The 16,049-nt window shown below is 34.2% G+C and overlaps 1 protein-coding gene across 1 annotated transcript in view; it reads left to right on the plus strand.

Moving 5' to 3' along the window:
- The window catches only part of Thsd7a (thrombospondin type 1 domain containing 7A), a 601,821-nt gene that overhangs the window by 351,145 nt on the left and 234,627 nt on the right, over positions 1-16,049 (plus strand). Inside the window, exon 2 of the mRNA XM_019205461.2 lies at positions 14,793-15,624. Coding sequence (XP_019061006.1) covers positions 14,793-15,624 — 832 coding nt within the window. The remainder of the gene's footprint in view (positions 1-14,792; positions 15,625-16,049) is intronic.

Raw genomic sequence — 16,049 nt, forward strand, 5'->3', positions numbered from 1 at the left:
ACTCATTACTGACTTCCTAATTTTAAGTAAGATTTTTCGCTTTAGGCTAAAAAATTTTTGCTATTAAAAATGAATCACAGTGTCCATACTTATTAAAGAATAATTCATAGAATTGTATGCATTTTCAACACTGCTTTTGGGTAACATTTCTTTAAAGCTAAAACTGGTTATTGATTTCATTGTTAGAGGGCATATATTTGCATCAGAATTTGAAATACTTAATATTCAGCAAATTCAGTTATGGTCTCACATTATATAACTTGATTTAGGACTTTATTACACCTGCCATATTTTCCAATTAAAATGACTTTGTGAAAAATTCTAGTTAATCCAATTCCTATAAAATGTTCATATCTATTTAATATATAAAATACCATAAATTTTATAATTCTAGTGTCTAGAATTAAAATTAATTTTTACAGACTGCTTTTAACAGGTGATACCTCTTCATGCTGAATTGTCACACAAAACAATTTGAGTTGTACTAGTCCATCTGCTGAATGTTATGTTCAGTGATGTAGAGTAAATACACAGAAGGCAACATAGCTATATCATGTGGTGATGAATATTTTTACAGTAATAATCAAGGGCCTGTTCATTTAGTTGAACAGAGAAAAGAAAATCATTTTTATTGCATTTTTAAAATGAACTTATTTTGAGACAAAAATGGTAAGATAAGTGTATTCAGCATCTTTAATGCTTATTTTTGAGCATTTCTGATAGGCTTTCTTGGAACAATAGAAGTGTGAACTGGATTTAAGCCAATCACACAATTGTACTTGTTGAAGAAGTAACACTTCTCATTTTATGTACAGAGCTGATCACCAGCTGACCTACTGAAAAACAAAGTTGAAGTACTTCAAGAGGTTTTCAGTGTCCCTCTCAGGACTTGCAGACTTTAGACTAGCGTTTCTCAGAGGAAAAGTCTATGAACAAATCACTTTGGGAGCTGCCCTTTAAAATCAAACAACTTGGGATAAAAAATATCCCTGTGTTACTACATAATGGTGTCCCATGGGTACTCTCTTTGTTCAGAATTAGTATTGCATCCTAACTTCCCAAAATTTTAATAAAAAATGACAGGCAAAATAACCAAATTAATGAAATGAAGTAATTATACAATGGCCAGTATAACAATAATTAAATATAGTAAAAGGCTGGCGGAAAGGGTTTTTATGAGACTCAAAGAGTAGAATCTATGTAAGAGAGTATATCACTTTATACAAAATAAATATACAAAGAATGCCATATTAAACTGTTGCTTATAGTAAATCAGTTGGGAAGATCTCACTAAAAAACTAATAAAATCCTCAACTCCTTTGGGAAATTGAAGCATTTACATTCAAAACTTTAACTGATAATTTGCTGATTAATTTTCTATAATCTTATTCAATTTAATGTTTAATTTTACAAAACTCACTTGAATTTGTCCATCATAGAAATAGTTTCTAAATGCTAATAGATATTTCCAGGTCACTAATAATAAAAATTATTACTCTAAGACATACACTCAATTTTCAAGGACAAGTGGAGTTTGGGAGGATTAGTTTGGCTCTGAGAAGTTAATTTCACCTCCAGATAATATATCTTGGTAGGAAAAAAATATTTGTATGTTTCTAAACATTCATACCTATAAGTTAACATATGGAAAATATATTTTAGTACATTATTGAATTATTTTTGTCATTCTTTATAATTACATCATTTTGAAGGTATAAATTATATAGGGCTTACAAAACTATTCAGCAATGTATATGGCCATTGCTTAAGATAACCGAAAAAGCAGATTTTATTGTCTCTTATGAAGTCATATATCTCAGTGGTCCAGGTGTACTTCAGTAGCTCTTTAAGAAGCTACTAAATCTATTCTTATATTTAGTAATCCTTGGCAATGAAGCCAGTCCTACCCCAGTGCCAGAAGGAAGAAGTTAATTCTTCTCTCATCCATCCTCCTTAGCCTCATTAATTGTTATATAACTAGGGGAAATTTTACTTTGATCTGCTTTATAGGAGGAGCTTATTATATACAAGAGAGTACTAAAATTTAACCTATACCTACAAATGAGTTTGATCAAAAATAAAAAGGAACAGCCATGCAGACATATGGAGAAAATATCCTAAAAAAAAATCAAGCAATGAAATGTGTTTCTAGATGTAAGAAGAAAACATCATAAAAATCTAGAGTTAATAATTTTACTTCATTGTTATATTGAATTCATGAAGATGTTAAATTATTGGCTAAAACTAAATTGGAATTCTTCAGGTACACAACTAACAATGTAACATCATCTGAAGATGAACTTAAAATATATCATTTCTGATAACCTCCATAATATACTATGAATTAGAATGATGATAATGGTAGCATTTTTGAGTAACTCTTTCCTTCTTTTTGAATTTAATAAGATGAGAAAAAGTTTATTATATTTGGCCTGTCATTTTTCACTTGACTATCTCAAATAAATTGCCTTAGGTTTAAGGGATTTAAGAGTTCTCTATAGCTTTCAACTTGGTGGTAACTCCCTAGGACCATGAAACTATGTTATTATATCCAGAAGTTTTAAAGAATTACATATACGAATATAAAATATGTTGGTTAATATTTTTGTGATTAGATACAAATATAGTTAAACTATATGTAAAATATACATGACAGTAAATTTACCTTTTTAATTGTGTTTTAAGGGAACAATTCAGAGGCATTAAATAAGTTCACATTATTGTGTAACCATCTTCAGAATTTTATCCTCATCTCAAACTGAGCTGAAACTGTGCAGATCACCCAGTAACTCCCCACATTCCCCTGCGCTTCAACTCTAAACATCATTCTACTTTCCCTCTCTGTGAATTTGGGGTAATTGATATAAACAGGGTCGTGCGATATTTGTCCCCATGTGTGTGGCTCATGTTACTTAAGGTTCCGAGGCTCACCCGTGCCAGAATATCTGAATGTCCTTTCTTTGTAAAGCTAAATTTACTCCACTGTGGTTCTATCATATTCTATTTCTTCACTTGTCCATTGCAAGGCATTGAATTTTTTCACCTTTCAGAGATTTCTTATTTTAATACAAATGTATTTTTTTAAATCATAGCACCCAGCTCATTGTCGAAGAGTGCTAAGTATGTGTTCAATGACTTAGCAGATTTGATAAAATGCAGGGATATTCAGCTTTTAACAATTTCAACTATAAATTTTGTTAGTTCTTAAAAATACTTAGTTTGGCATTTTATAAGAAAAAACAAACACTCCTATCACTAGTTAGTCATGTGCCATCTCAGATCCTCTTGGCTCAATTTCCAACTAGATTCCCTTCTGTGGCTTCAAACAGGTGTGAAGTGATTGCAGCTACTACATTGAAGGCTATTTTTTCAGGCATTTTCTGGCATTAAAGTGCAAGAAGTCCCAAGGAAATCACTCAGTGCTCATACACGAACCTCTTCAAGTTGTGAGGGATTAACCCTAGTGATCATAGGCACATTCTCGATTAATAGGAGAAAGTGAATAAATACTTTGTTTTCTCATCTGCTGGGCTGAAATATAAGCGCTTCCTACTGAGAATTACTAAATTTCTCCTCTGAGTAATTTAGTTAAGAAATCAAACACTCTGTATTTAAATCTAACGCAACATCCTTAGAAAATTTTCAGAAATTAGCAGTACATAGAAAATTCTAATGATTCAAGAGTGGTGATCTGCTTCATGCTCCTGGTCAGCTGACTTGTGTTGTCTCTGCAAAAGGCAGGACTAACCTGGGTGAATGATACACAATGACTGTAAGCTACTATGAATTTAGGCTCAATTGCAGCTTTTATGAAAGATGTATTTTCTAAACTACAACACATCAGCACAGCCTTTAGCACTTAGCATGAAGATACTAATCTAACAACTGTGTTTTTCTCCATACCCATTAGTAAGAAAGATTAAGAACTTTTGTTTTTACAGCAGTACCTATTTACTCCCTGACCCCACAGCCACATTAATACATCTGCCATTGTGAAGATACAGTTGTCAGGGACCTTGAATGTCTTGGCATTCACCAGAACATAACACTGGTCCACTGTATTCATGACATCCTACCATTTGATTTTGGAGAACAGGAAGAGTTAAACTAAAAAGAAAGCCCAACTGTCACTCGCAACACTGTGTGGAAGACTTATCTAGATTAGCAAATTAATTAGGTATAATTTATACTTTCCACATTACTACAGGTAACAGTATTTTCCAGTAACATCCACTTCCTGTAAGTCCTTATGAGGAGCTACATTTGGGCCATTAAATTGGTTTTAATAATCTGGTCTAAGAACCTGTAGCTTTTACTAACAAACCTCTCGTTGTCCTTTCAGCTTCTGCCTACTGGCAGTTCGACCTCGACACTCCCATATATTAGATTTTTTTGGGTTATGGCAGCAAACCTTTCCTAAGAACTTCAATTCTTAAGCTCTAGCTCCAGAGGGAAAACCTGTACTTGAAGTGTTTTATAATTGCAGGAACTAAGCTAGTCATCATTTGAAAGTGTGTTTGTGAATCATTAAACTTAACTGACAGAATTACTGTATCTAGATAGTGAGTTGGCTGTATCTGGAACCTCTTGTGCTATTTCAAGTGAATTTGAACAGTAAGAATCAGGATTCAAAGAAGTAATGGAATTCCCTCTGTCCTGTCAAATGAATGTTCTGAAGAGCTTCTCATGAAGCTTCTTAGAAGGTCCCATCGAGTCAAAACCAATTATTTATAGCAGTAAACAAATTGATCATATACATTCATATTGGCTTTCCTTTGAGCCGCTTCCCTTTTTCACTCCCTTTTTGCCTCAGCCACACTCTACGAAAGTCCTTCTAAAATAAGATATGTTCATTCACACCTTTGTTTAAGGTTCTAATTTTAGAGTACTTGAGGAAAAGAAAGCATGCTTTTACGTTGATTTGCCATTTGAAATTTTTGCATACTATTTTCTACATTGTTTGCTGGTGCAGAGTGGCAATTACAACTGGACTCTTTAGACCCAATTGACTTGACTTGATTGTGTTACATCAGACTGATAAATATGTAAATGTAACTCACTCTGAGGTAATTATAACTGAAGATCTCTTTTTTAATATGGTTAGAAAATTTTGTGAATTCTACATTTTTTAGGGAATTGTTATACAGTTGTCAGTGCTCCATTTACTAGATTTGTTGTTGCTACACCTCTCAAAAGAAGTATACACTAATGATTTAGCATATCTTCTAATCTGTTGGTCTAACATTTTATATGATCAATAAAGTCTGTCATATTTCATAAATATCCTGCTGTCAGTCACATGTAACTATCAAGTTTTCCTTTTGTTATTTTGATTGTAGTTGTTTGGGGGATGGAGAAAAGTGACTTCATTGTTTTATAGAGTTACACTACAACTGCCGAAGTAGATATTTTTAATTTAAATATTTACTAGCACTGTTAGTTTTACATTCTCTTGCTTTGTAGACAAAGTTCTAGGAAGCTCCGTTTTTTCAGGTACGTTTGAGTTTGGAGGGAAACACAGATTTACCAATCCATCATTTCAAATATTTTTCTCTAACATATTTATTTTGGTGTCCCCTTATTGAAATGATACCTTTTTCAAAAACTGGGGGCTCTTCATTATGATGCAGTTACTTCTCTTTTTGGGTTGCGCTACTCAAATACTGATAACATGACTTTTCTTTTTTATGTTTAATTGCATCCAGGGCAACATTAGAAATATTTTATTTGAGGGGTTGATGACTTTACATTTCCCCCTGATCTATCACATTAAATCTATTAGGTAGAATAACATGGTCTTTGTTCTTTGAATCTAGTACTTGACAGAAACATAAAATGTGATCACATATGTGAAAGCAAAGTGTACACTATACAGTTGATAAGTAAAATAATAAATATTAAATATATAATAAAATGCAACAAAATAAAATATAGCAATGTAATCTAGCAATGCTATAGGTAAGGACCCTCTCATTGCCATGTCTTAACGTAGAGTTACTTTTAAATCACACACTTGAATATTCTCAGTAAAATTGTATATCTATATAGAAAATAAAATGCTCAGAAGTGTCCATTTTAGCATGGTCAAAATAAATTCCTCAAAAATGCCATATATATTTGAATGAATCTCTTAAAAGATTAAACTTTTAATGTGTTTTTGTGAATTTCTGTATTTGGAAATTTGAAGTGTAAAAAAATGAATAAAATATAAGATTGTGGCAGTAAAAACTCTTTCATTTAAAAATGTCATATATGATAAACAAAAATAACATAGAGACAATATATTTTAATTAAAATATTAAAACATCAAATAAATAATATATTGTGATGAAAAGTTAAGCCCATGAGACTGTTGGAAAATATAGAAATTAGCTGAGCAAATAATTTGTAGAAGAGAACTGTTCAGTCATACGCAACGAAAATTCAATTCTGACAACAGTGGGTTTGTAGGTGTGTGTATACATCAACAAAATGTTTGATGATCAGTGCTACTCAGGATGTAGTGATGAGGTATAGACTTTAGCTAATTTCTTTGAGAAATCAATTAAGCAGCATGTATTTAAAAGTTTCAAAATTGTCAAACGATTCACCTCAGTTATTCACTTTAATGAGTATAAACTAAGTTAATACTGATGCAGGCAGGTTTCCAAAGTGTCACATAAAACTGTGAATCTTGAGAAATGCCTTTCACAACCTTATCATCAATATTTCCCATACTACTGATACTGAGCACATGTAATGAGATGATGGGGTTAATTACACGGTTCATATTATATTATATTTTACAAATATAGAAGCCAGGGCTCAAAGAGGCTAAGTAATTTTTTTCAAGAAAGATCACATATGGCAGGTCTTAAAATAAATTATTGTATTAGCTACTGTAAAGTCTGCTGTCTTGTCAGTGATTTCTCACTCATTTTCTCATCAGATTTATAGGGCTCATTCTAATTTTGAAGATTTAATTTGATACTCACATGATTTCATATTAAAGTTTAATTACTTATTGAAGATGAAAGCTCAGCTTGACTTCCAATGATCTCTTCTTATCCACCAAAAAGATTTGTCATTTGAGAGTTATATTTTAAATTAAAGTTAAATTAAATTAAAATCCAAGTCAAAGAAGCTATGAGCTCTTCTTTCGTTTTTTCTTTAAAAAGAAAATTTAACATATATTAGGTCAGTATGTATTCATAATTTATTGTTTGTATATTCACAAATATTTACAGAGGGATCTAGTAGTCAAAGTACATATTCATACTTAAGCAGTGTAAGTTTGAGTGTCATCGTATGGTAGGCATTTAGATTAACAGTCTGTGGGACAGCTAGAGCCCATGTATTTTTTTACCCACAGCATTTTTACCCATTTGACATGATAAGAAGAGTGCAAAATTATACTTCAGTGCTGAATATAGACAAGGATATTATCAGTTCTACAGAAGTGGTGCAGTCTTTCTGGAGATCATCATACACAAAAGACTGGAATTAAAGGAATAAAGATTGTGTTTTGAGTCAAAATAATGAATGGATAGATGGACCATCAAAGAAAGCAAGCACACTGGATTCTCCCAGTAGGACTCTAGCTATGGAGAAACAGAGTTTCCAGATATCAAAGAAAGGAAGAATGTGCTCATAAATTGCTGCCAGAAAGGAAAACTGGTATATTTTGGTGGGCACTTTCAGAGTACTTTGTGTATCAATACCTTGAAATTTTGCAAAGCCTTTAGTGAAGTTATCTGATCGCATACCACAACAGACGTATATTATGCCCTTCTTTATAATACTGGAAACCATTAAAAAGATTTGTGTCTACAAATACAATAATATTTAAATAAAGTATGGTAAAACAATAGAACAAAGTATTATGCGACCATATGTTCATCTCAATGTAAAAATATAAAGAGCAAAGGAGATGAATTAACTGTCTAGCAGGTTAATCTGTATGTATCAATATACTTATTTTGTAGATTACTGTGAAGTAAAAAAGCTTACTTTAAGTTCATTTAGATACATTTTAGTTGCCTAGTAGGATGGCATCAAAACAGAAAGAAATACTAATTACTTCTGGTTTATGGGATTTATGAGATCTTTCCCCTATTATTTAACAGTAATTTCTAATTTTATACCGATTTACTTGCATAATAACAGATTTTTAGTTAATTGTGAAATTTAAAATATGGCATTGTGTAACATACAAGAGCTAGAATTTAGTATATGACTAAGCTTGATCTTGGTTGTAAAGTGGGACGTGCTGTTCTGTAGCAAATCCAGGAGGCGAAAATACATTATCTGGTTTGAAGGATATGAATATATTTAGTCAAACAGGGAACTGGCTCATTTGAGAGTTTAGGACAGAAAGTAATTTGTATAATTTTCTCATGATTCTTTTATACTGCTTATCTTTCAAAAGACTCTTTAGAACTGTTCCTGGCCACCTGTCAATAATGTGGCCTTTACAGACTCAACCTTTTATTGTTCTCCTGTACTTGACATATAAAAAAACAGTCTTGGAAGCCAGTGTTGAATATGGTAGGTAAAATACTAATTTTACATTTGAAAATCTACCTTTTTTAGACTGAAATAAAGAGGGAGTTTTGAATGACATGGAGAGAATAGGTGCATTATAAAATTCTCTTCAGGAAGAATAAAAATACATTCATCATTTTATCAACATTTTTTGAAAGTTAGTAAGAATCCTATTTAAAATGCTAACCAATAAAAATAAGCTAAGTAATATTAATTTAAAGTTTTGTCACAATTTCGCATAATTTTACATTGATTCCATGTGAAAATATTTGTATTATGAGTCTATCAATTACGTAAATATTTGGAGTACATAAACAGTTGCTTTAACTTCTTTTTAGTTGAATAAGACATCCAGTGTTCTTTCTAGATTTACATAAAATCTGTCAAGCTGAATGTTCCACACATATTTATTGACCCACATTCGAGAAACATTTTGCATGATATTGAATAAACACAGTCCTACAAATACATACACAGGAATATATTTCCATTTATAAGGGGATATTATCCAAGACCTTAAGGAAAAATCTGCCTACCCTTCATTTTGTGCAGTTAGATTGCAAGTTCCTTTTAAATAATCATGAACAAGAAGAATGAAGCAAGTTCCAAAACAATGGAAATTCTTGCTGTTTTGGTTAAAAACAAAACCTCTATGCCCCCATCTGTATTTCTATTACCAATTTCTCTTTCTCAGCTCTAGAAGATATAGGTCTGAATTGTAACATTTCTGCAGAGGTGTTTGATTTAAAATATCACATGCTCTCATTATACTTGGGAGAGTATTTCTCTCAATAGAGCTTACACGTTGTGTTTTCAACTTGTGTTTTAAAGCATTTGCCCTCCTTGAAACATGGTAGCTAATTGGGATAACAGTCCTTAGTTTTCAGGAGCAATTTTAGATGGGGTCTCCCTGCTCTTCAGTGTGTGATTATTTCAAGACTGGTTGGAGGGCAGAAGTAGACAGCCTTTCATCAAGTATACTGCAGTGAGCAGTTGATAGTTCAAGAAATCAGTTAATTAGACACACGTGCTGTACCCAAGGTGCAGCTGAAAGATAAGACAGCAGTTAAAGCCTGCAAGGCAGATGAGTTCTTTTTAGGTTCAGTCATGATTACATTGCAACATTTGCTTTCATAAGTACCTTCATGCATTTTATTCTTTTTCTTTAGTGTGAGTAGGTATTTTTATAGATCTTTGTGGACTTTTCTTTGGATATGTTACATTCTTGTTCTCAAAATAAACAATGCACTTGTAATAAAATAAATCCGACAGTGTATGATATGAGGAGCTACTTAATAACAATCTGTGATAATGTTGTCCCAATGGAATTTTAGTGTATTTCAATTTATAATATATGTTCTTCCTAGTTTTGTAAATGCTCTTTAAAATTCTTACTCAGTATTAGCGTGTAAAAATAGTGCAGAAGTTTTCTTGAACTCAGTCTTGTCCTTCCTGTGGTATTGACATCAACCTCTCGATGCCTTGGATGTTGGGATCTGCAAACTAGCTTCTTTCTATAGCAAACAAAGTAATTTGAGGAAATTTGCCAAAAAGTTAGCCAGGAAAATTAAAATACACATTTAAAACCTGGAGTGTAACAATTTTTTCATTAAATTAACGAAAATGCAAAGTTTTTTATAAGTGTAACTTTAATCAAAACTGCACACATACGCATGCACGCACACACACTGTGTGCTATACCTTGCTATCTGATGAGAAACAGAATAAGTTATCTGTTCCAATGAATTGAAATGTAGACTATGTCTTATCAATATTTTATATGTCAAATGGTAATTTTAAAATCAGTTTTTTAGAAAGCTATCATCAACTAACCAGTCTCTATGCTAGCATCAAGATTGTGAAAAATAGAGCTGGGGATTTAGCTCAGTGGCACCACCCCTGCCTCGCAAGTGCAAGGTCCTGAGTTGGATCCCCGGAACCCCCCCCAAAAGAAAGAAAAGAAAGATTGTTAATAATTAAAAGAAATATAAGTGTTCAATGACTGTAGTTGGGAAAATGTAGCTTCCCAAAATTAGAGAATAAAAACTTTCCCTGTGACCATTAGGAAGTATATTCTTATTCTTAACAAAGTTGGAAAAGAACACTTAGTCTATAATTTTGCAAGGAAGATAACAGCATTATTAAACTTTTGTTAAATTTTTCTTTAATTTTTAAAGCATTTTCACATTTTCAGGAAAATATTCTATCTGTTGTTGAGAATTATTTCTAGGGGATTTAGCTCAGGAGTTCTGCTGCCTGCCTCGCAAGTGCAAGGTTTAATATCTGGTATTAAAAAAAAAAGTTCTGAAAATGGGATTATCAGATTATTTAGAAGGCAAAGAATATTCTAGTAAAAAAACTGTTGACACCAATGATAGTCTCTAATCTTTACAAGTGATGTCAAATGTGGATAGTTTCCCAAAAATATAATAATATTAAAACAAGTAATAGAAAAATTAGAAATTAATTACATTGTGGGTTTTTAATTATAATTTAATATATATCCGTATTTTATATTAATAAAATATGTTACTAGACTTACCTCACATGATAAATCAAATCCTAGATGATCAATGATATGCTGAAGTGGCATCTTTGGTCTTTATCAATTTGACTGTAAGATGGGCATCACTGTTGAACCAAAATGTAATTGGAATTATTCTCTTGATTTGGCTTCTTATTTCACTCTTTTACTTGGTCAATATTACTGAGCTCATTTTAAGTGTATGGCTTACCATTGTTGCAGAAGGTAGGCCACAACTCTTCTCATGGAGCCACAGAGATAGACCAAACTGACAAACAGGCTCATTGTGATTGTGCATGGTGTGAGAAGTATGCAGAGAATTCTGATGGGGAGCTAAAGAGAACTCTCTCTCTCTCTCTCTCTCTCTCTCTCTCTCTCTCTCTCTCTCTCGTCTCTCTCTCATATGATAGCAGTGACTATTGGTCATTTTCCAGGAAATCAGCATTCATACTCTATTTATTTATTTATTTTTGGCACTGGGGATAAAACTCAGGACCTTGCATTTGTGAGGCAGGCATGGTACCACTGAGCTAAATCTATGGCTTTCATATTTATTTTAGAAGAAATTTCAAGGCCTGGAGTTATGCTAAAATTTTACGTATAAGTTTGGCATCTTCAGCAGTCCATTTACTGTCCAGGTTAATTTTTAAATGTAAAAATTAGCTAGTATTTTATAGTTCAGTGTCCTACTTAAGATTTTTTAAGAAAGAAAATTTGAGGTGTGAATGTTTTCCTTGTGCTACATTAACATACAGACTTGAAATCAATTCACATTTATATTTTCTGATTTCAATAAGAAAGTATTCATTTTTTTAATTAATGGAACACAGTTATAATAACATGTACAATTAAGTATTTTTCAGTGCACATTTGATATAAAATTCTTCGTCATTATTTTGAGCATAAAAGACTAACTTCTAGTAGCCTGTATTAGTCACTTTCTCTTCTCTCCAGTTAAACACCTGAAAGCAACAACTAAAAAGAGAACAGCTTCAATTTGGATCACATTTTCAGAGGGTGCAGCGGCAGACACACAATGGTGTGAAAGGCACAGTAAAGCCAAACTACACAACCCCCAGCAGCCAGGAACTAGTGAGAGAAGGGAGGGCAAGCAGGAGACCAAAATACATTTTCCTCGGTCACAGCCACCGTGACACACTTCTCCCCACGGGGCCCCGGGCCTAACAGCACATTCAGCGATGAACTTATCAAACAATTGATCTGTGGCCACCTGATCCAGCAGATTTCCAGAAGTCCCTCCTCTGAACTTGTGAGGGCTTTTGGAGACATTTTAGACTTAAATGATAGCATAGCTCCTATCTGTTTATATCAGTCTCATTGCATAGTTAATTTCAACAATGAAAAACAATAACATATTAAAATTTTTAAATTGCATTTGGGATTTAGACTCTGGGTTAGTATAAAACAGATAATATATTTTGAAATTCAGATGTAATGGTAGGTACTGTGCTCCTAACTTGAGAGTTTAATTTAAATACGTCTTTGTATACTGTGTTTAGGGTGAAAGATTAGGATCATTAATTTGTTCAAAGACAGGAGGGAAATGAAATAAATATTGAAGATGTATGTATGGAATTAATTCTTATCTTTATGGAAATTAATAGATATATTTTATTGAGAAGCATCTTAAATTTTGTAATTTCAGAATTGAATGCTTAGCAATTCTCTAAGAAAGAATTACTAGTTTTTTAATATATGTATTTTTCTTTGACAAAATAAAAATAATATTAAGATAACATCAGCTATATACTGATAGATGCAACAAACCCACTGGCTCTTACAGGCTTATAAAGCATTGATATCAACACTCTAAAAAGACTGTTTCCCTAAATGTATTATAAATTCCTTATTCTGTAATTCTTTACAGATAAACTTTTTAATGCAATAATGTGAGAATGCCAAATATCCAATACTTGTTTTCAATGCAAAAATTATTAGTTAGTGCAATCTTTGCAATAGTTCTCTTTTCTATCTACAACTTGATCATACCATTTGTAAGGAACATAACATAATCAAAATTTATATTTACTTCTTGTTAAACTTTTAAATTACCCACTTTTCATTCTTTTGAGGTTTCTTGGATGGAAACTTTATTTCTCATTGAGTTTACTGGTACATTTTTAGGTACACAGTACACTTACATTCATCATTGGGATCTTATACCTTTACATGACAGGTCTTGGTTCTCATTTTTTCCCCTGCCCTCCCTTCACCCCCTCCTCCCCTCCCTATTTACAAAAACTTTATTTCCATTTTCTCATTTTCTTATATTTTTTCTTTTCCCTTATTTCCTTTCCCCTACCCTTCCCACTTCCTCCAGACCTTTAGCCCTTTTCTTCCTATCTCACAATGTTAATTATACAGTTTCTCTAGTGTGAAGAACAAGTGTAAATAAGATCCAAATGGTATAAAACATTTTTCATTTTAATTCTGTATAGACTAATACTGTTGTGCACAGTAGAAAATATCTAAACCTTAAGCTCTAAAATCTAGGCTATATTATAAGTCTGAAAGAATTGACCTAAACTCTAGAATAATTCTGTTATTTATTCAAGATATGAACTTGGCAAATCAGCTCTCCTTCACTGTCTCCTGTTTTTCTTAGCTTCTGGAGCCAAAATTTTATGCGTAAGCTCCTTATGAATAAAAAAAATAGAGTTATGAGAATAGAATCAATAATGAAGGAGGAAGGCAGCAGCACATGTGGTGAGGAAGAAAAGGACCCTAGAAAGCACCACCTCTCCTCTCTCTTCCCTAAGACCTGTGGAAGCCAGTCTCAGGTACCAAATTCCTCAGATCCGTGGAACACGCTTAGAAAATCGTGTAGCTTCTTCACAACTCTAAAATATAATTCTCAGTTTGTTAAAGTGTTCAAAATCATACCATCTACTTAGAAAAGTAAGTAATACGGCAAATATAAGTTCTCTCTTCTGTTCTAAAGAGTTCCGTGGTTAACTATCATATGAAAACCGTTGACTTTACTATTCCATGAAACAACACTATAACATGAAATAGTTCAAATTTAGAAAATGAATATGTTGAGTAAGCCCCAAATAACTTCTCAACAAAATGTTCTGAATTTAAATTCCTTAGTTGTCTCTGTGCCTCAATGGGGAAAATGAGAAAAAATTAATTTTTTGGAAAATTTAAAAGCAGAATGTGCTTAAATGAAGATTTTCACTTTTCGGCTTTGGTCCCTAGACTCCATCAGCACACACAATATACGTCTATGAGACCTTTGCCATCACAGGTTACAGAACAATAAAAAATGAGGGGAAGGAGGGCATGTTCTACACAACAGATGATTGCTCAAGAAAAGGCCGGAGGAGAAGTCACCTGTCACGAGGGGCTGTTTTCTTTGCCAGTTACTAAAATGAAATTGATAAGTGTGAGGCAGAAGTAATGGGTTTTCACTGTGATTAATTTCCAATGTCCTTTATGAACAAGGATTTCTGACTCTATAAAACACAGGAAAGAAATGATAGCAAACTTTTACTAATCCCCAAAGCATCCAAAGGGAAATGGCCCCAGCAGTTACTGTATATAGACACCGTGATACAGTTCTCCTTTTGTAAAAATATCGAGCGAAGATCATTACTTCCTGACACTCTCTTAGAGTGGCACTTCAGGGAAGTTCCTCACTAGGTCTCAGATGCCTTTCAGGAAGGTGAAGTCGCCTGTCCTTTCCTTGTGGTAGCTCTGCTAACTCTTGTGTCATTCGCAGGTCCGTGGGGCCGGTGCATGGGAGAGGAGTGTGGCCCTGGAGGCATCCAGACCCGGGCTGTGTGGTGCGCGCATGTGGAGGGCTGGACCACGTTGCACACCAACTGCAAACAGGTCGGGAGGCCTAATAACCAGCAGAATTGTTTCAAAGTGTGCGACTGGCACAAAAAGTTGTACGACTGGAGACTAGGGCCCTGGAACCAGTGCCAGCCAGTGATTTCAAAAAGCCTGGAGAAACCCCTGGAGTGCACGAAGGGGGAAGAAGGCATTCAGGTGAGGGAGATCGCGTGCATCCAGAAAGACAAAGACCTACCGGCCGACGACACCATCTGCGAGTACTTTGAGCCCAAGCCCCTCCTGGAGCAAGCTTGCCTCATTCCTTGCCAGCAGGACTGCATCGTGTCAGAGTTTTCCCCGTGGTCCGAGTGCTCCAAGACCTGCGGCAGCGGGCTCCAGCACCGCACACGGCACGTGGTGGCGCCGCCCCAGTTCGGAGGCTCCGGCTGCCCCAATCTGACAGAGTTCCAGGTGTGCCAGTCCGGTCCGTGCGAGGCCGAGGAGAGCATGTATAGCCTCCAGGTGGCGCCCTGGAGCACGTGCTCCCTGCCTCACCTGAGACCAGCCAGACAAGCCAGGAGGCGGGGCAAAAATAAAGATCGGGAAAAGGACAGAGGCAAAGGAGTCAAGGACCCAGAAGCCCGGGAACTTATCAAGAAAAAGAGAAATAGAAACAGACAGAACAGACAGGAAAACAAATACTGGGACATCCAGATTGGATATCAGACCAGGGAGGTTATGTGTATTAACAAGACGGGAAAAGTTGCTGATTTGAGGTAAGGTTTATTTACACTGACAAGTCTGTCTAGACCATGCATACTTGAGACACTACTGTACTAACTCCTGCCTCAAACCTGGGAAATGCTTTCACACTGAGCTACAACCCCACCCATGCCCCTTTGTTATATATTTTACTTTCAGACAAGATCTCCCTAAGTCACTAAGATGCCCAGACTTCCCTCAAGATTGCGATCCTCCGTCCTCACCCTCCCAGACTGCAGGAACATACCACCACACCTAGCACAAGCAGGCTCTGTAAGGGTAGGAGTCTCAGTCTGGTGCATTAATTATTTTATGAACAACACTGTTTAATACTAAATTAAATTAAATATTAAAACCTAGTACAACATATCCTCAAATTGAAAGCTTTTGAGTTTTGTGGGATTCTGGATGCTTCTATTTAGCACACTTTTCTTAAGTT

This window comes from Fukomys damarensis, unplaced genomic scaffold, assembly GCF_012274545.1.
Source record: "Fukomys damarensis isolate Sample0158 unplaced genomic scaffold, DMR_v1.0_HiC HiC_scaffold_4, whole genome shotgun sequence".
In the NCBI taxonomy this organism is placed as follows: Eukaryota; Metazoa; Chordata; class Mammalia; order Rodentia; family Bathyergidae; genus Fukomys; species Fukomys damarensis.